The 24938-nt window shown below is 38.9% G+C and overlaps 1 protein-coding gene across 1 annotated transcript in view; it reads right to left on the bottom strand.

The window, feature by feature from the left end:
* Window positions 1–24938, bottom strand: part of HYDIN (HYDIN axonemal central pair apparatus protein) — a 388294-nt gene that overhangs the window by 299363 nt on the left and 63993 nt on the right. The window contains 1 exon segment of the mRNA XM_033218949.1: window positions 12006–12105. Coding sequence (XP_033074840.1) covers window positions 12006–12105 — 100 coding nt within the window.

Raw genomic sequence — 24938 nt, 5'->3', positions numbered from 1 at the left:
ATTATTGAGACACAAATGAGATTAATATGCAAGTGTCTTCGTGTTTATATACAAATGTGTTCATAAACTATAATGTGAACACAAAATTATTACATAAATTTGATTTATGAGAGAGCTGATGTTGAATTTCAGTGAGAAAAGATGGATTATTTAGTGTAAAGAGCTAAAACAGCGGAAATCCACATGAGATCTATGGCAGGCTGAATAATGGCCCCCAAAGATATTCACATCCGCATTCCTGAATCTGTAAATATTACCTCATAAGTCAAAAGATGTGATTAAGAATTTTGAAATGGAGAGATTATTCTGGATTATCTTGATTATGGTAGCTTAAAAATCACCTTGAATTCTGGTAGTAGGAGTCCTCTCGTTTTACTCTTCCAAAGTTGTTTCAACTATTCTAGGTTGTTTGCATTTCCATATGAATTTTAGAATCAGCTTGTTAATTTCTATAAAAAAACCATCTTGGATTTTAATTTTGATTTCAATTAAATCTATAGATGAATTTGGGGAGAAATGGCATTAAGATGTCATTAACATGCTATTGAATAACCACACTGAATTTACCAATCTATGAACAAGCTATAGTTTTCTATTTGTTTAGGTCTTTCATTTCTCTCATTAATCTTTCATAGTTTTCGGTATATAGGTCTTGTACACTTTTTGTCAAATTTATCTCTAATTATTTTATATTTCTCAATGTTATTGTAAGTGGTACTGCCTTTTAAAATTTCAATCCTCTATATAGATCTCATATCCTGCAACTTTGTACCAGTTACTACACTTACTGTGTAGTCTTTGTTTAAAATGAATATTCTCCAGCATCATCTCCACAGATTTTGATTCAATAAAACATAGATAAAACTCAAGAATCACATTCTTAATGAGTAGCCAGGGGGATTCTGATACAGATTCTCTAAGGACATTACTTTGAGAAGTATATGAAAATTAATAACATTAACTTCTGATGGTATGTCCAAGTTAACTGATAGTCTATTCTTCCATCCAAAACACACACAAAAAAACATTGATTTAAAAATGGCAAATATATATTTGTATTGCTTTTCCAGGTTCAAAATAAAGAAAAGAAAATAACAGGTTCTAGAAATAAAAAGGGAACTCAGCTAGCATAGTAAATTAGTGAGATGACCCAAAGAAGGCCCAGAGATTTGTAGACCAGATACAGGCCTTATGGTTTAGTGCGTCCAGTCATATCCTCACAGAGAGAGGACACAGCCTTGTTCCTATCTGGGAATGGAGAATTAAACTAAGATTCTAGCATAAATCCAGGACCATAGAAAGACTACCTCTTTTCACAAAGGCAACTAGAATAATTCTATTCATTGGTCTAGGGAAGCAGTGATGAAGGCTGTCTTCTACTTAGAATTCTGAATAGGAGGAAGAGCCTCCTATGATAAATCAAAATCCCATGTACACATATGAGATCCAAACTTACACTATCTGATAGGTGCAAGAATCAGAAGCTGAGAAAATAAAAAATCACAGGACCCTTAGCAGAAGAAATAAAAATCTGCTCTGAGGGAATAGTTTCATAATTCGGTACCCCATGCTAAAATTGAGTTCATAATACAAACATTTCAAACCATCTGAAGAAACAATCTAGTAGGAGGAAAATCAGTGATTACTACAAACATGTGAACTGGTACCCTAAGAGTCTGAGGTAATAAAAAACTCTCATATAGCACTCTTAAAAATCTTTGAAGAGATAAATGAAGAAATAGAAACCATAATGAAGGAACAAAATACGAAAATATTCAAACTATATATAACTTATATATATATAAAAATAAAAAGCCAAGTCAATGAATTAAAAACTGAATAGATGAATACAGTGAAGAGTAGATATAGCTGAAGAAAGAATTAGTCAACTAGAAGAAAGATCTTAGGAAAATACCCAGAATGCATCATAGTGAGACCAGGTGATCAGAAATGTGCAAAGAGATATGGTAATTCCACGGGAAATAATATATCTAAAAAAATTCCAAAAGGAGAAATTTGAGATAAGAGGAAAACAACACTGGAGAGATGATGAGTAACATCATATGAGTAATATTCTACATATTCCAATATGTAGAATACTTACTTATTACTCTGAAAACTCAAAAATGTTTTCAATGATTGGAGGTGAGTTTCTTTTTAATAAATCTAATTCAATGTCTATTCTTTAATTCAATTAAGATAAAAATCAGAAGCCCCAAATTATCTTAAAAATTCAAAATTTTCCCTTTTATGATGCACAGAAAACAAATGGACAATGAGGTTTTATCTTAATTGGGTCTCTGAAGGAAGTGGGAGCATCTGGAATCATTTCTACCATGCTGCTTTTCTGCATTTGACTCTGAAGCACCCATTATCAATGTTACCTAGCAATACATTTCACAGTTTAAATTAGAGTGTGTTACTTCTTTTTGAAGTTCCCATATGCTGATCCAAACCAAATGATGTGTAGCTTCCCTTTGCATTTTTTTAAAAAGGTAATCTTCATGATTAAGTTAGGTATTTTCACATTCCATTAGAAAGCCAAAATAGATGAAAGATCAGTTTCGAGAGCCAGATCAAACCATCAGCAAGTCTTTATAAATATCTAGCATACAGATTTAACTACTTCTAAGAAAACACAATGACTTAAAATGCAGAAAAATTATTCAGTTTCAGATTAATGGAAAGGCTTTTCATGATGTTATATCTCCCATATTCAGACCTGAGCAAGTCACTTCCCTGCTTAGGGTGCTTCAGTGACTGCCAACTGCACTCAGTAGAAAGTCCAATGTCCTCAGGCTGGCATCCAAGGGCAGCCCTTTATGAATGGATCCTACCTACCACTCCAGCCTTCAGCTTCTTTTTCCTTTCCTCCCTCTCTCTCTCTCAATCTCCATGGCAGTCATATGCTAAGAACTTGCAATTCTTTGCCTCTTGATGTTCTTGCTACGTATTTTCACATAATGCTTCTTTATGTATTTTCACAAAATATTTCCCTGCCTTACATGCCCAGCCTTTGTTTGTTTTTGTTTTTACTTGCTTAACAAATACTTCAAGGCTCACTTTCTCTGGAAAGCCTTCCTTGACATCGCAAGCCTGAGCTGTGTACCCTGTATCCGCTTCTATAATATTATTCATTCACTCACTGTGTAGCAGTACACTGTAACTGTTGGACTATGTGTCCGTTTCCTCCACTGAATTCTATGCTCTCTGAGGGCAGGAACTATGCTTTTGTACCTCTTTCTACTCGTGGTTCCTAGATATCAAAAGCTTTCAAAAGAAAAGAGGATTGCAACTGGAGATGTGAGTTATATCTCACGCATCCTCAGAGGCCTCCCCTATGACCAGTAGCCTTCCCTGCTATTTCCTGTCTCTGAACATATATTTACATAATGAAACATTGTACAACAATTAAAATGAAATACAACTAGAGCAAAAGTAGCAACATAGATGAGACATGTAGGTTCATTTCAGGTATGTACATTTCAAAACGGGCATTACTAAATTGTATTGTTTAGAGATACATACATGGGGTAAAAACTATACATGAAAGCAATTGCAACAAAAGCAAAAATTGACAAATGGTATCTAATTAAGCTTAAGAGCTTCTGCATGGCAAAAGAAACTATGGACAGACTAAACAGGCAACCCAAAAAATGGGAAAAAATATTTGTAGACTATGCATCTGACAAAGATTTAACGTCCAGCATCTATAAAGAACTTAAACAAATTTATAAGAAAAAACCAAACAATCCTATTAAGTGGGCAAAAAAAACCATGAACAAATACTTTTCAAAAGAAGACATATAGGTGGCCAACAAGCATATGAAAAAAGCTCAATATCACTGATCATTAGAGAAATGCAAATCAAAACCACAATGAGGTATCATCTCATATAGTCAGAATGGCTATTACTGAAAAGTAAAAAAAAAAAAACAAAAAAACAAAAAAACCAGATGCTGGTGAGGTTGTAAAGAAAAGGGAACACTTATACACTGTTGGTGAGAGTGTAAATTAGTTCAACCATTATGGAAAGCAGTGTGGTGATTCTTCAAATAACTAAAAATAGAACTACCATTAGACCCAGCAATACCATTACTGGGTATATACCCAAAAGGATATAAATTGTTCTACCATGAACACATGCACTTATATGTTCATTGCAGCACTAGTCACAATAGCAAAGACATGGAATCAACTTAAATGCTCATCAACGGTAGACTGGATAAAGAAAATGTGATACATATACACGATGGAATACTACACAGTCATAAAAAAGAATGAGATCATGTCCTTTGCAGGAATGTGGATGAAGCTGGAGGCCATCATCCCTAGCAAACTAGTGCAGAAATAGAAAAACAAAATACTGCATATTCTCACTTATAAGTGGGAGCTAAATGATGAGAACATACAGACACAAAGAAGGGAACAACAGACACTGGGGCCTAATGGAGGGTGGAGGGTGAGAGGAAGAAGAGGATCAGGAAAAATAACTATTGGGTACTAGGCTTAGAACCGGTGTGACAAGACAAAAATCTATACAACATAAACAAACTTGCACATGTACCCTTGAATCTAAAATAAAAGTCAGAATTTTTTAAAAAATCATAAGCAAAAAAACAAAAACAAAAAACAAAAGCAAGGATCTGATGGTCATCAAGAACAGAATGGTAGTGATTTCAGGGGAGGTTGCAGTGAGAGGAGTGTGATTGGGAAGGAACACACTGAGGCTTCTAGGGGCTGAAAATATTCTATTATTGATCTTGGTGGCAATAACATAGTGTTTGCCTTACAATTATTTGTTATAATGTACTGGTATGTGTATAAGTTTCCAATTGTTGCTATAAGAAACTGTCACAAACTTAGTGGCTTACTGTACAAATGTATTATCTGAAAGTTCTGGACATCAAAAGTTCAAAGTGATCTGATTGCTGTACATTATGCATATTGAAACATCACTATGTACCCCATGAATACGTATGGTTATTATTTGTCAATTTAAAAAAATATTTTACAAGATGAAGACACAACTATAAACAAAGTCCACGGTGGGTCTCACTGGGCTAAAATCAATGTATTCGCAGGGCTACATTCCTTCCTGGAGACTCTGGGGTGGGAGGAATTCATTTTCTTACCTTTTCCAGGTTCTGGAGGCTCCCTGAATTCCTTACTTTGTCCATCTTTACTGCCTGGAAATGACTGGTTGAGACTTTCTCGTATCACAGCCCTCTGACACTGAGACCAATCCTTCTGCCTACTTCTTCGGCATTTATGGACCCTTGTGATTATACTGAGCCACTAACACGATGCAGGATAGTCTCCCTAACTTAAAGTCAGCTCATTGGTAACTTTAATTCCACCTGCTGCCTTGATTCCTCTTTGCCATTTAATGTAACATGTCCACAGATACTGGGGGTTCGGACTTGGACATCTTTGGGAGGTCACTTCTGTGCTTCCCACTAAATGTATTATGTAATTTCTGAATCTGTATTCTATTCAATAATGCCACAAAGTTAAACATTAAATTGTGGTATATAAATACAAAGGATTCCGATGCAATCATGAAAAGAATGAAATATTTTATTTAGTGTTATGTATAATCTGGGAAATATTTTAAAAGCAATGTTAAAACCATTATGCAAAGTATACTGTCGTTTACTCAAAACGACATGAGGAGGAAAGCTTTATTTATATGTATTTTCTTCCACATGCCACATATATCTTAAAGCAAAGCAAAACAAAACAAAACAAGGGAAGGAGCATTTTTATCTGTCTAACAAGTATTTCTTAGTGACCTAAGACCAACAGGTTTTACCAACTCGTTGAAGATAATAGTAAGGAGTCATCGTCAGCTCTTGAAAAGACAGAGAATTGCATAGAATTTACAGGGAAGATAATATGGAATTACTATGTAAGCAAAGCCCTTCCCTGGCAAGCGTATCTTTTAATAATCCACTAATAAAATAAAGGAGAATGTCATGCAGATGGAAAATTATACTTTTCAGCTTACCCAGGATGTGAATTGTGTGGGAGAATTCAGAATTACAAACGAAACAATAGGGAAATCTCACTTGTTGTGTAATGATTGGGAACCTCCTGGAGAGTAGCCAACCCCTTGGAATAAGGCCAAGCACGACGTCCACAGGGAGCTGCAGATGGGAGGGAGGTCCCACCACCTGTGCCATGGGGGTCACTGGAGCATTTCCAGCCCACGTCTGACACTGCTGTGCTAACATTTCCTCTAGACCCTATTAGGCTGTCCATTGCAGGTGATGCTGGTCTGCAGGATGCAGACAGACTCACATCAATCCAAAAACTCCTAGTCCATTCTGCATTCATTCTGGGGACTTCTGGAGAATTCTACACTCACATGCAAGGGAGAGGTCAAATCAAACCGGGATTCACTCACTCAGTCATTTTTTTCCCAGTTATTTGCTTATTTATTTAATCAACATTTATTGAGTAGCCTTATTTTCTTGGTGCTAGCAGCATAAGATATACAGGATGAGTCCTGTATATATGTGTATCAGTTTCAAAAATACATATCAATATATCAATTTCCAAAACAGGCAAAAATATACTATTTTGCTTATGGATGAATATGTAGGTGATAAAATTATACATGAAAGCAAGAAAACGACTATCATAAAAGTCGAGATGACGGTTCTATCGAGGGAAGGTGAGGGAAACATCATCGGGAGAAGACACACACCTGGGGGAGGTGCAGGGTAGTACAGGCTTGGGCCAGGGAGCCCATCCTTCTGCACATTCTTAGACTGCCTGAGCCTCTTTTACACAGAAAAAAAGTGACTGCATAGACATGGACTGAAAACAGCAGGGTGTGGCAGAACAGGGGAATTTTTGCACTTGAAGGATGCACATGATGTGCATTCTTGCTGACAGTGCACTCTTATACGCTTCACAAACACATCAGCCATACTTTCCTGGGAAACCTAGATATACAACAGCAGGGGTAAGCAGCACTAGCTACCATCAACATGAAAGCCATTTTCTCATTCTTATATACGAATGAATGATCATGGACCAGAAGGCATTGGAAGGAACCCCATGAATGCATGAAAGACAAACAGCTGACATTATGGGCAATTCGGAGAACATAAGATTTATTTTTTAAGAAATTAAAATTCAAATGATTACCCCATATTGAGAAGAAGTTGCATCCATAAAAGAACACTTGGTTATGAAACAGGAATACAGAACAAAAGAGGTCTTGAAAATTGAAAATACTATTGCAGAAATGAAAGATTGCTAGGAAGTATTCAGAAAAAACTGAGCTACGTATCCTGCAAAGCAATTGGCAAACACTAAATTTCAGTGCTTGACCTTGAGTGCAAAAAAGAAAACATTCCAAGTTTTTGATTAACACCCGCTTGTACCTCTGCAAGTGGTACCAAGAAAGTTCCAAAACAGAAAATGCCCTGAAACCACCATGGCAAAATGCTTTCTTGAACCTGTTCAAGACAGGCAAGGAAAGTCTCAACTGCAAAGGGAAACAATTTGAGTCACAGTAATTTGGGTTTGTTGTTTTCATCTGTATAAAAGGGAAAACTGCCATTTGAATAACTGAATAGCAGTAAGGTACCAAGCAGACTATTTAAGTTCAGGGCGGTGGCTCTGCACATCAGGAATGACGCCACAGGTGCTGGCCACAGGTCTGCTGGTGGCTGCAGAGAGCTGCAGCTACACAGCATGCACCTGCCATCTTTCTTGATTCATGACATCAGTATTTCTCTAGGCATAGCCTTGAATTATATTTAGTGTCATTTCTTAGTAGTGTTTGATGATTAAAATCTTGTTCTTTGACAACAAATGATCAATCTTCCAGGTCTAACATTGGATTCATAGGTTTTCCAGATGAATAAAATGAAAAAAAAATGGAGGAAAGAATATCAAAGACACAATAAAATTTCTTTTTTTTTTTTTTTGAGACGGAGTCTCGCTCTGTCACCCAGACTGGAGTGCAGTGGCCGGATCTCAGCTCACTGCAAGCTCCGCCTCCCGGGTTCACGCCATTCTCCTGCCTCAGCCTCCTGAGTAGCTGAGACTACAGGCGCCCACCACCACGCCCGGCTAGTTTTTTGTATTTTTTTAGTAGAGACGGGGTTTCACCATGTTAGCCAGGATGGTCTCGATCTCCTGACCTCGTGATCCACCCGTCTCGGCCTCCCAAAGTGCTGGGATTACAGGCTTGAGCCATCGCGCCCGGCCAACACAATAAAATTTCTTAGAGCTGAAGTGATGGGAGTCATCAGATTCAAATGGCCCGTAGAAGGCTGAGGAGGATGAATAAGAAAAACCCACTCCTGGACATGACTTCATCACATTTCAGACCCCAAATATGGAAAGAAGGCTCCCAAAACATCCAGAGATAAAGAAGAGGCTGTCTATAAAGGAATGGACATTAGATGACCTCAGGCTTTGGACTTTTTACAATCAAGTAGTCACAAGGTCTCCAGTGTTCTGAGGAGAAAGGATTTTGAACCTGGGATCCTATAGTCAGTTAAACTACCAAGTGAGTATGAAGGCAAAATAAGGTATTTTTGGGCATTCAAGGACCAAAGTTTCCAGCTCCATATATTTATATACACATTATATATATATATATCATTTCTAAGGAAGTTACTTGAGCAGACTGAGAATGAAAAGGTGTGACTGAACACATAGAAATAATATTTTAAATTCCTGGATAACAACTATTCGTTCAGGAGGTGACTGATCTGAGTTAAAACAAGAAGCTGATAGGCTCTGATCAGTGTCTTCAAAGAGAAGAAGAGAATGAATTATAAAATTAGATAGGAGTGAAGAAATAAGGAATTAGAAACCACGGGGGGCGGGGGGTGGCGGGAATCAAAAGCTGTACAAAAGAGTCAGTTAAGAAGTAAACTAAAATGAGACATAATTGTGAGTAACTGATAAATTGGTAAAGAAAAAATACTTGACATAGACCTTTGAGTGACTAGGAACCAGAGCAGTGAACAAACAGGATAAAATGTAATCCCAGAACCTATTTGGCTCTTCGATGTATAATATTTATGTAAGAAGACTTAACAATGGTTATCAATAATGATTATATAAAATGGAACAGCTCACAGAGGCTAGAGGGAGAAGGCTAGTGGACTGGTCAGGGCTAACCTAATTATAGGCACCAAAATCCTTACATATCAAGAGATAATGTAAAGTTGATGGAACAAAAAATACAAGTTTAAGTGTATTATTTAAGGCTATAAATAAAGCTCATAAAATAAAATGAAATAATCGGGTTGTCAGGGGCTGAGGTTGGGGGACAGGATTGTCTGCAAAGGAGCATAGAGAACTTTATGGGGTGATCTCAGATACACATTTCTACATCTTGATTTTGGTGGTTACATGACTATTTAGGTTTGTCAAAATTCACAGAACCATGCTGCAAACAACGATGAATTTCGCTGCATGTAAATCCTAACTCAATAAACTTAGGAAGGGGAAAAACCTAGGAACCGATAAGTGAACTAAACCCTCATCTTTCACACTGGGGAGTCAAAAGAAAATGTACAAAGTTAATAAATCCACCAATTGCAATATAAGCATAGAGCTGGCAAGGGAAACCACCATCACAAGAAACAGCCAAAAGAACTTCTTAGAAGTAGCACTGGTGGCACAGACTACTATTTAGCTTCATAATTTTACTATCTACATGTTTTACTTATTTATTGGCATTGGCATTTAAACACAATTCTGAAACATTTTTAAAATGCAGAAAGGTTTCCAGAGTAGTACAAGAACTTCTATTAAATATCTATCCCATGCCCAGTAATGTCCTTTATAGCAAAGGGCCCAATCCAGGATCACATATTGCACCCAATTACCACATCTCTCTAGTCTCCTTCAACCTGGAATAGTTCTTCAGGATTTCTTGACTTTCATGACCTTGATTTTTTTTCTCTTTTGAGACAAGGTCTCACTCTGTCATCCAGGCTGGCATGCCGTGGTGCAATCACAGCTCACTGCAGCCTCAGACTTCTGGGCTCAAGTGATCCTCCCACTTTAGTCTACCAAGTAGTTAGGACTACAGGCATGTGCCACCACACCTGACTACGTTTTTAATTTATTGTAGAGACAGGGTCTCACTATGTTTCCCAGGACCATCTTGAATTCCTGGACTCAAGAAGTTCTCCCACCTCAGCCTCCCAAAGTGCTGAGATTATAGTCGGGAGCCATTGTGCCCGGCCCTCATGACCTTGATATTTTTAAAGATTACAGGCTGGTCATTTTATTTTGTTCTTCAATTTGGGATTGCCTGATGCTTCTTCCTGATTAGATCCAATTTATGTATCTTGGCCTTGATGTCACAGATGAGACGCTGTGTTCTCACTGCATCCTGGCGTGTGGTCTGAGAGGTTGATTTGCTTACTGGGATAAACTAAGATGGCATCTCCCAGGCTTCTTCACTGCAAAGTTAGTTTTCCCCCCTTTATAAAAGCATTTTGAGGAAAGATGTTTTGAAACTATTCCATGCTCCACTTTCACCCATTTTCTTAATATCCATTGATGCTTTTTACCTGAATTGGTTATTGTAATGATGACTGCCAAATGGTACATTAAATGGATTCAAAGATTTCTATTTCTTCAATGGATTATAATAATCTATTAGTATTATTATTTTGATTTTTGACTCATTCCAAATATGGTCAGTGGGAGTTTCTTTGCTGGCTTCTGTGTCATTTCGACATGTGCCTATCATTCTTTGAGCACTTCCTTACTGTCTAGCAAAGGAGATAATCCAGGCTCATCTTGTTCTTTCCCTACCTTGGTCCTGGAGTTAACCAGTTCCTTTTACTGATGAGTGGCATTTAGAAACCAAGCTTTAGGTGATTGGTGTGCTCACTGCTATAGAGTCTCAAAGCTTCCAGGACTTCTCAATGGACCTAGTTAGGATATACACATAGGCATGTACACATGCATATACACACATTTATATGTATATTTATTTTTATATCTATCCATACATGTCAGTATGAACTCAACAACTCTGAGTTCACATTAACAACTCTAATTCCATTCCAATTTCAAAGGGTTTGGCTTCACCCTCTTTTCCATGTTCGTATCTGCTTCCTCCAAGAGTGAGAAATACTGGCTCCCATCATCCTCAATGTATTGACTTTTCTGCTTATTTCCTTGTATGTATCAAGTCTCCAGGTTGCCATCTCACCTGTGCACCCTTCTGGTTGCTCTGGCCTCTGCCAGGCTGCCTTCCCATGCCACTTGGAATTATTTTGGTAAAACTTAAAAAGAAAAAAATTAGTAACCCAATACTATAAAAGGAATAAAAAAGGAGATTGTGGGAATTTGTCACAAGCAATATTTTTACCGCTCTAACAGTCATGGTCCCTGATATGGTTAGGCTTTGTGTCCCCACCCAAATCTCATCTTGAATTATAATCCCCATAATTCCCACATGTCAAGGGAAAGCCCATGTGGAGGTAACAGAATCATGGGGGCGGTTTCCCCAATGTTGTTTTTGTGATAGGGACTTCTCATGAGATCTGATGGTTTTATAAGGGGCTCTTTCCTCCTTTGCTCAGCACTTCTCCCTCCTGCTGCCTTGTGAAGAAGTTGCCTTGCTTCCTCTTTGCCTTCCACCATGATTGTAAGTTTCCTGAGGTCTCCCCAGGCGTGCTGAACTGTGAGTCAGTTAAACCTCTTTCTTTTATCAATTACCCAGTCTCGGGCAGTTATTATCAGCAGTATGAAAATGGACTAATATAGTTTCCATTTTCTCTACACACCACCACAACTGTGAAGTACTTCAAAGTTTGATCTGTTCTAGAAAGAAGTGAGAGGGGCAGAGCTTGGCTCCATAATTCCCCTAATCAATATCGTGCTCTGCCATGCACATGTGCACGCGCGCGCGCACACACACACACACACACACACACACACAGGCACCACACTTTATGCTCTGGGTGCCTGGTTACCTGAGTTTACCACTTGGAGGAGGTCACTACCTGAAATGTCGCAGTAAATGGTCTGTTGATAGAGCCTGGCTTCTAGTGGGTTAAAGTACATGGTGATTTCAGTTGATGAGTTGGGCCAGACATCACCTTCCTGAAAAACATGAAAGAATCATTGAAAAATAATATGACAAAACAAAGACACTGCTTGTGCAGAGGGAAATTTATAGCACTAAATGCCCACAAGAGAAAGCTGGAAAGATCTAAAATTGACACTCTAACATCACAATTAAAAGAACTGGAGAAGCAAGAGCAAACACATTCAAAAGCTAGCAGAAGGCAAGAAATAACTAAGATCAGAGCAGAACTGAAGGAGATAGAGACACAAAAAACCCTCCAAAAATCAATGAATCCAGGAGTTGGTTTTTTGAAAAAATCAACAAAATTGACAGACCGCTAGCAAGACTAATAAAAAAGAAAAGACAGAAGAATCAAATAGACGCAATAAAAAATGATAAAGGGGATATCACCACGGACCCCACAGAAATACAAACTACCATCAGAGAATACTATAAACACCTCTATGTAAATCAACTAGAAAATCTAGAAGAAATGGATAATTTCCTGGACACTTACACTCTCCCAAGACTAAACCAGGAAGAAGTTGAATCCCTGAATAGACCAATAGCAGGCTCTGAAATTGAGGCAATAATTAATAGCCTACCCACCAAAAAAAGTCCAGGACCAGATGGATTCACAGCTGAATTCTACCAGAAGTACAAGGAGGAGCTGGTACCATTCCTTCTGAAACTATTCCAATCAATTGAAAAAGAGGGAATCCTCCCTAACTCATTTTATGAGGCCAACATCATCCTGATACCAAAGCCTGGCAGAGACACAACAAAAAAAGAGAATTTTAGACCAATATCCCTGATGAACATCGATGCAAAAATCCTCAATAAAATACTGGCAAAACGGATTCAGCAGCACATCAAAAAGCTTACCCACCATGATCAAGTGGGCTTCATCCCTGGGATGTAAGACTGGTTCAACATTCGCAAATCCATAAACGTAATCCAGCATATAAACAGAACCAAAGACAAGAACCACATGATTATCTCAATAGATGCAGAAAAGGCTTTTGACAAAATTCAACAGCCCTTCATGCTAAAAACGCTCAATAAATTCGGTATTGATGGAACGTACCTCAAAATAATAAGAGCTATTTATGACAAACCCACAGCTAATATCATACTGAATGGGCAAAAACTGGAAAAATTCCCTTTGAAAACTGGCACAAGACAGGGATGCCCTCTCTCACCACTCCTATTCAACATCGTGTTGGAAGTTCTGGCTAGGGCAATCAGGCAAGAGAAAGAAATCAAGGGTATCCAGTTAGGAAAAGAAGAAGTCAAATTGTCCCTGTTTGCAGATGACATGATTGTATATTTAGAAAACCCCATTGTCTCAGCCCAAAATCTCCTTAAGCTGATAAGCAACTTCAGCAAAGTCTCAGGATACAAAATCAATGTGCAAAAATCACAAGCATTCTTCTACACCAGTAACAGACAAACAGAGAGCCAAATCATGAATGAACTTCCATTCACAATTGCTTCAAAGAGAATAAAATACCTAGGAATCCAACTTACAAGGGATGTCAAGGACCTCTTCAAGGACAACTACAAACCACTGCTCAGTGAAATCAAAGAGGACACTAACAAATGGAAGAACATACCATGCTCATGGATAGGAAGAATCAATATTGTGAAAATGGCCATACTGCCCAAGGTTATTTATAGATTCAATGCCATCCCCATCAAGCTACCAATGAGTTTCTTCACAGAATTGGAAAAAACGGCTTTAAAGTTCATATGGAACCAAAAAAGAGCCCGCATTGCCAAGACAATTCTAAGTCAAAAGAACAAAGCTGGAGGCATCACGCTACCTGACTTCAAACTATACTACAAGGCTACAGTAACCAAAACAGCATGGTACTGGTACCAAAACAGAGATATAGACCAATGGAACAGAACAGAGTCCTCAAAAATAATACCACACATCTACAGCCATCTGATCTTTGACAAACCTGAGAGAAACAAGAAATGGGGAAAGGATTCTCTATTTAATAAATGGTGCTGGGAAAATTGGCTAGCAATAAGTAGAAAGCTGAAACTGGATCCTTTCCTTACTCCTTATACGAAAATTAATTCAAGATGGATTAGAGACTTAAATGTTAGACCTAATACCATAAAAACCCTAGAAGAAAACCTAGGTAGTACCATTCAGGACATAGGCATGGGCAAGGACTTCATGTCTAAAACACCAAAAGCAACGGCAGCAAAAGCCAAAATTGACAAATGGGATCTCATTAAACTAAAGAGCTTCTGCACAGCAAAAGAAACTACCATCAGAGTGAACAGGCAACCTACAGAATGGGAGAAAATTTTTGCAATCTACTCATCTGACAAAGGGCTAATATCCAGAATCTACAAAGAACTCAAACAAATTTACAAGAAAAAAACAAACAACCCCATCAAAAAGTGGGCAAAGGATATGAACAGACATTTCTCAAAAGAAGACACATGAAAAAATGCTCACCATCACTGGCCATCAGAGAGATGCAAATCAAAACCACAATGAGATACCATCTCACACCAGTTAGAATGGCAATCATTAAAAAGTCAGGAAACAACAGGTGCTGGAGAGGATGTGGAGAAATAGGAACACTTTTACACTGTTGGTGGGATTGTAAACTAGTTCAACCATTATGGAAAACAGTATGGCGATTCCTCAAGGATCTAGAACTAGATGTACCATATGACCCAGCCATCCCACTACTGGGTATATACCCAAAGGATTATAAATCATGCTGCTATAAAGACACATGCACACGTATGTTTATTGCGGCACTATTCACAATAGCAAAGACTTGGAATCAACCCAAATGTCCATCTGTGACAGACTGGATTAAGAAAATGTGGCACCTATACACCATGGAATATTATGCAGCCATAAAAAAGGATGAGTTTGCGTCCTTTGTAGGGACATGGATGCAGCTGGAAACCATCATTCTTAGCAAACTATCACAAGAACAGAAAACCAAACACCGCATGTTCTCACTCATAGGTGGGAACTGAACAATGAGATCACTTGGACTGGGGAAGGGGAACATCACACACCGGGGCCTATCATGGGGAGGGGGGAGGGGGGAGGGATTGCATTGGGAGTTATACCTGATATAAATGATGAATTGAGGGGTGCTGACGAGTTGATGGGTGCAGCACACCAACATGGCACAAGTATACATATGTAACAAACCTGCACGTTATGCACATGTACCCTAGAACTTAACGTATAATAATAAAAAAAAAAGGAAGACACTGCTTTTAAATGTTATTATAACTCCATGAAATTTTTTTTCATCAAATTATATATGTTTAAGGTATACAACATGTTTTGATATATATTTGCATAGTGAAATGATTACTGCAGTCAAGGAAATGAACACATCTATCTCCTCACATAGTTAACTTAATGTGTGTGTGGTGAGAGCACCTGGTCTGTCTACTCTCTTAGAAAATGCCCAGCATATCATACATTATTATTAACTATAATCACCATGCACTACATTAGGTCTCCAGAACTTATAACTACAAGTTTGTACCCTTTCATCAACATCTCCCCATTTCCCCCCCAACCCCACCCTCTGATGCCTGGTAACCACCAATCTCTTACCAAACTCTATGAGTTTGACCTTTTTTTAAAGATTTCACACACAAATAAGTGAGATCATGTGGTATTTGTCTTTCTGTGTCTGGCTTATTTCACTTAGCACAATGTCCTCCAGTTTCATCCATGTAGTCACAAGTGGTGGGAACGCCTTCTTAGTAAGAGTGAATAATATTCCATTGTATGTATACACTTCTTTTTTCATTCATCTGTTGCTGGACACTTAGGTTGCTGCCATAGCTTGGCTGTTGTGAATAATGCTGCAATGAACATGGAGGTACAGAGATCTCTTCGAGATCCTGATTTCATTTCCTTTGGGGATATACCCAGATGAGGGATTGTGGGATCACATGACAGTTCTATTTTTGTTTTTTTGAGGAATCTCTATACTGTTTTCCATAATGTCTGTACCAATCTACATTCCCACCAACAGTGTACAAGGGTTCAATTCCAGGAAACTTAAAGGGAACGTTTTTCTAATAAATACAAGAAAGCATTCTTTCACCCAGCAGATAGTAAACATACTTCTTGAAAACTTATGAGGTGGTACAAATTGGAAACAAATTTCAAAGATAACTTCAGTGAATTTATGAACATATAATGAGTTAGTAAAGGAAACTAGGACATATAAGACATTTTAAAATGTATATTCAGTGACTATTCACTGTCTGCCCAATGTGTTCCCAGTACCAGGGCTTCAGAGAAGCAGAAAGGTGTGGGCCGTGACTGCAGGGAACTCATACCTTAGCGGGATGATAAACATGTACACAAACATTTTACAGTATATGTGGTAAGTGCTGTGGCTATATAAATACAGCCCAGAGGGGTCACAGAAGATGAAGTACTTGACTTCCTTGGTGGAGGCACCACGTTCTTAACTTTTGAGGTGATAGCATAAGGAAACATTGTTATTCTATAAAAACATAGCAATGGCCCGAGGTAGAAGAATAGCTCGGTCAAATCCTGCTTCTACTCCAGTGTGGCATTTCTCCCTTTAATTGGAACCACCAAAAAGTCAGAATCAGGAAACCAAGTTTTAAAATGGTAATGCAAAATGCAATGTATCAGAATCTCCTTGTTAGGTATACTTTAATTTTTTTAACTATGTAATCGGCGGCCTCTGCATTAGCTTCTCAAGGCTGTAAAAGGAGATCCTGATACCACTTGCCTCAAAGGGGTTCCTAAGGTCTGACAAAGTCATGCAGGTCAAACACTTTGCCTCATGCTCAGTCAGAACTCCATAAATAACTGACTACTATGATCGATGTTATTTTTGTACTACTTAGAAGGACTAAGATGAGTCTTGAAAAGGGGAAAAGATGTGTGTGTTTTTTGTATAATTTTTGTAAATAAGGCCAAATGAGCATAAATGATCAACACATCCAGAAATCTATAAACAGTCCCGCCAGCTAAATAGAAAACTAAGGAAAGACAACTTGATAAATAATTAGGCTCCAGCTCCAGACAGTCCCTGGTGCATTCTCTATTTGCAGTCTGGCTAGAAATGAACATACTTCTGGAATAAATAATTTCAAAAAGAATAAAATGGTTTAAAAATGCAGACATCAAACAAGAGGGGGAAAATAAAAATCTAGAGTCAATTTGGGTTTATTTATTAACACAATCAGTCTGATCAGTGTACTCTGCAGGCAGTGTCTCTCCTGACTTCAGAATGAGGGAGGCACAAGGGCTTAAGGGGTAGCAGAGAGGGCTGTAAAATCATGTAGGTATGATACCTCGGGCCACTGCTCTATTTTTATAGAATAAGAATGTTTCCTTATGCTATCACCTCAAAAGTTAAGAACATGGTGCCTCCACCAAGGAAGTCAAGTACTTCATCCTCTGTGACCCCTCTGGGCTGTATTTATATAGATACAGCACTTAACCACATATACTGTAAAATGTTTGTGTACATGTTTATCATCCCACTAAGGTATGAGTTCCCTGCAGTCACGGCCCACATCTTTCTGCTGCTCTGAAGCCCTGGTACTGGGAACACATTGGGTAGACAGTGAACAGTCACTCAATATACTTTTTAAAATGTCTTATACATCCTAGTTTCCTTTAGATCTCACATCCCCAGATCAGCCTGTGAGAATGAAGTCTCCCTGAGGGTAGTTGCCATTCTACCCCAACCCAGACCAGAGTTAGCCATCCCTGGTTTGGGTAGGGGCAGAACAGCAACTACCCTCAAGGAGACTTCATTCTTCATGGCTCTTATCAGGTGCTCAATAAATATTTGTTGAATCTGCCATATCTACTCAGTTTGCATGTTGTGTAGTCAGTAGCAGACACCTATTCATCTCTGCAACCTACTTCTACCATTTTCTCTTCATCCAGAACCTCAAAAGTCACACAACTGTAGAGCCAAAAGACACCTATGAGATCATACGGGGAAGAGAGAAGTCCTGAGCACTTTCATTTATTTCTGCATTTCACTGTGGCGCCTTTCCGAATCTTAAAATAAGTATCTGTTTTCTTCTGATAGATGATAAATACCTGGCCCCTTTTGACTGGTGGTGGGGGTTTTAGTGATATGGAGTGTTGGAAACACTCATGGCTAGATTTGACTAAGGGGGCCAGGAGATGAGGCAGCTCAGCCAATAACTGGTGTATCAGTAGGTATCTCATCTCAGGACTACTGAAATCCTGGGCTTCTTACTCACCCGTGACACAAACACATTCCTTTGGTGGGTTTATACTCTGCTCTGTTTGGGTAAACAGAATGGACACAGCTAACCTGCTCCTACACAAATGGATTGACCAAAGGGCCAGGGGCTATCTTAGATCCTGAGGGAACCCAGGCTAGGGAAGTCTCACCAGAATTGTAGGAAGCAGCCCCCACTGGAAATCACATAAGCTCAGTACAAATGGGCAAGTCAAGGGTCTTATGGTTTGAAGTGGACTGGGAATGCTTTCAAAAGTATGATCCCAGCAATCCAGAGTCCATGTGCAGAAGAAGGTAATACACTTCCGTTTCTCTCAGAAACACTCTTGGACTGCCATCATTAAAGAGGTCTGATTAGCAGAACTGGAGGGATGTGAGTGAGTGGTGATAGACACACTTCAGAGAGGGGACTGGAATCTCCCCAGGGGAGGGAGCGTTGACATTCAGAAGCCATCAGTCAGAGATCATCCATTATGGAGGCTCCTGGGAGATGGAGAAGCCCTTCTGCTTGGTGGGAAGACCAGCGCAAAGAAATCTGAATCCACAGGGTTCAAACTAAGCAAATGGAGCTGTGGGCTCAGTGCTTACTTATTGTGGGCTGCAGCTGTCTTATTCTGCCTGCGACATCCACTTGTTACTTGCAGCCTTCAATGAGCCCGAGAGATAAAGGAAGGACAAACCCTATGTATTATAAACTCCTCTCCTGGGCTTGGAGCAGGTACCGTGTATCAAGAGGGTTATGTGTATCTGAAAACAGCATGCTCATTCAGTTTCCTCTCACAGAGGGATGCTTCAATGTTATTTCATTTGAAGGAGTTAGGAATATGTAAGATATTTCTACTTTTCAGTTGGGATTTAAGTAAAAGAGAAAGAACTTCTATTTCCTTACAGCAAAAACTCAATATAGCATTTTCTATCAAATAGAAGAGCAAACCTCAGAAATAGGTAATAAGCCTCAACTTCAGACCCAACTTCCAGTTTCATATATTTGAAAGATTTCATATGACTTCTTTAACACTTCTGAAATTAAATTCCATGTCATTTATGTCTCTGAAAAAAAAAATCTTTCTTTCTTTATTACTCAGTTCTAACACTTCTGAAAATCAAAATATCCAGAAATTTCCTTTCTGGCTCTGACATCAATATCCCTTCTTCCCAGTTCTACAAAACCTGCCTCATCACACAGGTCTGCGTCCCCCATTCTGCCAGCCTTCTACATGTAACCCCTCTCCCATGACTGCCCATTTTCCTGCTCCAAATGAGAGGTTGAGTACATAGGATTGAATCTGTAAGTGACTATGACCTTGTTTGTTGAAAAGAATTATCAAAATGGCCTTCAGTTCTATTGTAATTATCTTCCTTCTTGGTCTTAATGTTTTCCTTCAGATCTGTAATGAGTAAAGTAATTGCATTTTACTTATTAATAAAGTGACCTGCTAGAAAAAAATCAACTTTAAATTTTCAAGCCTAAAGCTAATTCCCATACTGTGATTTCTACCCAAATTATTAAATATCTGTGGACATGGAACTTCATGCTTCCTTCTGGAACAAGAATAAACAACCAAGTGAATCAATGGCCACCGTTCTGAGACTTTCTGAAAACTGTCTATGAACAAACAGCCACTGGTTTGTGATAGATGATAAATATGATCACGAGAAAGGTGTCATTTAAAAGTGCTCACCTTTTAAAAATTATGTCAGCAATACTTAAAGGGGCTCTTTAAAAAAACTCCCTTGAAAATCCTTAAAAATCTTTTTGAAAAATTGCCTTCCTTCCCCTCTATTACACCTCTACCTCCTTTCCTTCGCTTCTCCCTTACTTCCTCCTTCCTTACTTCCTTTAAAGATTATTTCTTATAAATCTTGCCAAAAAAAAAAAAACCAAAGTTCAAGAACAGAAACTTATATACATATTTAATTTACCTGGCTTATCTAAAAAGTAGTTTACAATATGACTCAATTTTTACATTTATCAAATAAAATAGTTATGTTCTAGTTCCCAACTTACACTTAGAAGAATGATCCACGTGTTTGCCCACTCAAATGCTATGCTTTCCAATCATACTCTCTAATCTGACAAGAGACAAATGTATTTAACTACAAATCATAATATTCGTAACCACCCACTGAGAGCTCATGTTCCCCCCACTGTGTTAAGTGTTTATACACATTAACTAGCTCAATGATTACCACCTTGTGAAGTAGTATTATCACTTTCAAGATGAGAAAATCAAGGCAAAAAGAAGTATCTTACCCAAAGCCAGACCAATAGTAAGTAGCAGAGCTAAGATTCTGTAATATTTTTTTCCCTAACTTCCCTAAACCCACGGCAATTATAAAAAGAGTCAGGCCTCACCTTTTCCACAATATCATAAAAAAAGGCCAGAAGAAACTGAAAAATACTACAATTCAAGCAGGCTTCGTAAGACCTGGTGTTCCTGTCTGGTAAACATAGCACGGCACCCTGCATGCTTGTATCCTTCCAGTCACTTCTGGAAGGTGACACATGGGAGGTTCCTTTGGATGACAAAGTCAACATTAGCACATTGCAGCTCTTGAGAAATGCATGGTAGATCTGTATCAAGCTATCCTGGTGTGGTGAAGGTCAGGGTCCAGTCAGTTCACAGCAGCAGGGGTGAATAATGATGTCAAGAGTAACTATAATAGGTGATGAATTCTACCATGTTTCACCCAAATGGAAATGTTCTTGACCACATAAACAAATATTTTCAGCTGTCTAACAGTTTTCCTTAAAATATTAGAAAAAATATCAACATAAAAAATTTCTCTTGGGAAATGAAAACATGCTCCAAAAGCCACATTTCTATCAAAGAATAAGAAAAAAGAACCACAGATTACAGAAGCTATAATCTGTTTCATTACCCTCAATTGCTCATCTAGATCCTTCCAGATCAGTAAGAGAAATCATGGCTCTCTATAAATTCACCCAGGGCAAACAGCAGTTGTCTCAAAGAGAAACAGAAAAATAAACGGAAGCTAAAAAACTGAAGCCAAACTATCCTAGTTATCATTGAGAAAAGTACGAATTGACACATGATACGCAAAGAGATTTTTCTGCTTCATTATTTTCCTGGGACAAGAAACTATGAATCAAGTTAAGTTATGATTCTCAAAATAACGACCATAAAAGTTTCTCAGAGAGGGCTCTAAGATTTCACCTTCTGTCAGAGGAAGCTTCACAAAAGGAGTATTCTATCTTGATCTCACCTCCAAACCAAATACAGTGAAAAGTGCACTGAGGTTCCATAGAGCGGAGATAGTTGTGTGTGATGTTCATGCCTTTCTCTGGAGAGAACAGAACTGTGTCTTGTCTAGCAGGGAAGGTTGTTAACTTAATTAATGAGCCCTGAGGAACCATGCTGTTTCTAAGGCTTCCCAGGCCTCCTGCCACCTATACTGGTACTCCAATACAACAGCAAATGTACCAAACAAATGGAAAAAGTGTTGCTGAGCATAAGGATCTGAAAGGATGATCCTGATAAACAAAGGCTGACGAGTGGGAAAACCACACTGATGGAGAAGCTGTGACTTGTCAAGGACAGTTTGCTCTCAGCAGATTCCTGTCCTTCTTTCTCCTTTCTGGTTTCCATTTCCAAAGAGTCAGCTCCCACATGTTTGCAATGTGACTCAAGGCTATAATGGTAGGAGAAGTGGAAGGACTGTGTAGTGAAAAGCTGGGTCTTTCTTCTTTGCTAGCCATCTGGGCTTCCACCCAACCTGGTTCTGCTGAGCTCACATGCTATGCCCACTTGGGAAAAATAAAGTAAACTAAATTTGAGCTGTGCTCTCAAAGTATGAATTGCTGGAACAGCAGGTTTTCTGCAGGCTTAGATGACGACAAAGCATCGTTTACTATTACTTATATGGTAATAAAGAAATTATCAACTTTCTTTCTCTTTTTAAGGCTTAGTTAAATTAAGCTTAAGTTTCCCTCGGGATACTGGATGAAGTTTTCTTTGATCCAGGAGACACCTGCTAACAGAAGCAAATATGTTCCCCTGCTCGCTAATGTCCGCCAATCAGCTAGGAGCGAGCAGTTTAGGTAAATACCTTTAAATTCTCAGACCTTTCTTTTTGAGAAAATATCAAGGGTTCAGTATTCAGAAAATTGCTGCATCTTCAAAGCATGACCTGAGCCAGCAGCATCAGGGTTCAGATACAAGGTCAGTACATTTGTGCTGCCATTCCTCAGAGGACTCCTCGATGCCCATGGAAAGCAAAAGCTTAATTCTCTCTTTCTGCCCTATGATACTCTTGGCCTCTCAATTCTCAGGACTGTTTTTTGTCTTTGAATCTCTCTCTCTCAGGGTACCCAAGAGACCCAAGCAGAAAAAATAACAGAATGAGACTGTCAAAATTCTGTAAAGCCAGAGTCCATCCAATACAAATAGGATATTATATTTCTGAAAGTAGCCAATTCCACTTGATTTTCTGGAAGGCACAAAACATGCATAATAGAACTTCAGCTTTGCAGTTCTTTTCCAAAGGGGGAAAAAACCCATATGGAAGCAGGTGGCTTGAGAATGATCAGTATTCTACAGAACCCATTACCTTCCCTAGGCAAGGAATAAATGGAAAACTTCAGGCTAATGAAAAACTTGACATAAACAATGATAACACACCCCATGCTTTAATGACTAGAAAAACAATTCTTCGGATGCTTCAACAATATAAATAAACTATCAAGTAAAGATTTTAAAAAATTCCTCCCAGCCCTCTGTACTGGACTTTCTTCTGCCTGTGGTCACTCTGTGATATGGGTTGGCTGTGTCCCCACCCAAATCTCAACTTGAATTGTGCTCCCATAATTCCCACATGTTGTGGGAGGACCTGGGGGGAGATAATTGAATCACAGGGGCGGTTTCCCCCATACTGTTCTCATGGTAGTGAATAAGTCTCATGAGATCTGATGGTTTCATAAGAGGAAACCCCTTTCACTCGGTTTTCATTTTTTCTTGTCTGCCACCACATAAGACATGCCTTTCGCCTTCTGCCATGATTATGAGGCCTCCCCAGCCACGTGGAACTGTGAGTCCATTAAACCTCTTTCCTCTAGAAATTACCCAGTCTCAGATGTGTCTTTATTGCCAGCGTGAGAACAGATTAATATACTCTGGGTCATTACTCTCCCTTTCTCCACCAATGAACACCTCTGGGGTCTCTCAAAAGACAAACTCCCACCTCTGAGCCCTGGAGCAGCTACCAGCCTCTATCTGTTCAGATCACAAGGAAGAGAGGGAAGCAAGGAGGCCTGGTACTGTGCAGTGACATCAGTGCCCAGGATGCCCAAGACTAACTCCTCAAGGCTTGAGCAATGGACCCTACAGCCTTGTTAAATGATGAGCACGATGAGAAGGCGAGGGAAGGGACACAACCTGTGGCCACATGGTTGGCAGGTGGTAAGACAGAGGAAGGACTTGTAGTTCCAGAGGTTTGAGTCTGTCATTCTTATAACATTGAGTCAAACTGCTTCTCACATGATACTATTCACGAGATTTTATTTAAATTCAATCATCACCTCTTGGCAATTTAGGAACAGGGTCTAATCTCTTGATCTTGAATCTCCTTGCTTTAAATTGAAAGAGCCTCTGAAACAGGAACAATGCTTCCATAAAATAGTTGATATGCAGGGAACATAACCAGGACTAAACTAATCTTTTGTTTTCCCTGATGCATTTGAAGAAGTGTGATAGACAGATATAGGTCTGAGAAAGTAAGCCTATGTTTCTTATTTCTTTCCAGACCTTGAGGTACTAGTTTTAGTTTTTCTTTTTAAGTTTATCTCATTTGAACACAATGTCTTTCCTCAGTGGTCAGAAGCTGAAGAGTCCATGAGGAAGCAAGGCGGTCTCTAAGCCTCTTCATCACCCTTTTCTTTTCTTTTTATTTTTTGAGCAGAGTATCAATTAGAGATTGATTATTAGATTAGCAGGAAACACTGCTTGGTTCCAATCTCCTCTGCTTCTACTGTGAACTCAACTCATATCAACAAGCTAATTAAAAGAAATCACACCCTAAGAAACAACCAATCACTGACGCATAGCTCCACTGTCAGAAATTAAGTAGTAGTCACTTGGCACAACTGACCTGATAGTGAGCAAGATTCAGAAGAGACCTTCAGAAGCAAGTGGTGCTGAACCATGCACAGAAGGTGTAGACAAAGATACAAGCCATGACAGGCTCTCAGCTGGCCAGCGTGCCTACTGATGCCTTCTCTGTGAAGTCACAGCCTCTCCTCTCTGCAGAGACTCTAAATGTGAGTGCCTGGAGGCCCTCTTCAGCCCTCTGCAATTTCCTTTTTGCTCTGCTCTTAGAGTTTTCATCTGCTTTTCATGGCTTCAATGAAGATCTCCACAGCACACTCACAAATCTTGCTTCCAGTCCTGAATACCCTTCCACAAATTTTAGTCCTGCATTTGCCAAACTTTTTGGATATCTATAGTCATCTCAAATTCAACATGTTCAGAGCCAAACTCATCATCATTTGTTGATTTACATTTGTTCATTCATTCATTCGTTTATTAGCACTGGCCACAAATGAGGATAAGGACCTCCCGGATCTCAAGAAG

This window comes from Trachypithecus francoisi, unplaced genomic scaffold (assembly GCF_009764315.1).
Source record: "Trachypithecus francoisi isolate TF-2019V2 unplaced genomic scaffold, Tfra_2.0 Lachesis_group10, whole genome shotgun sequence".
NCBI lineage: Eukaryota > Metazoa > Chordata > Mammalia > Primates > Cercopithecidae > Trachypithecus > Trachypithecus francoisi.
Note: the sequence above shows the minus strand (reverse complement) of the source record. Positions and strands in the feature narration are given on the sequence as shown.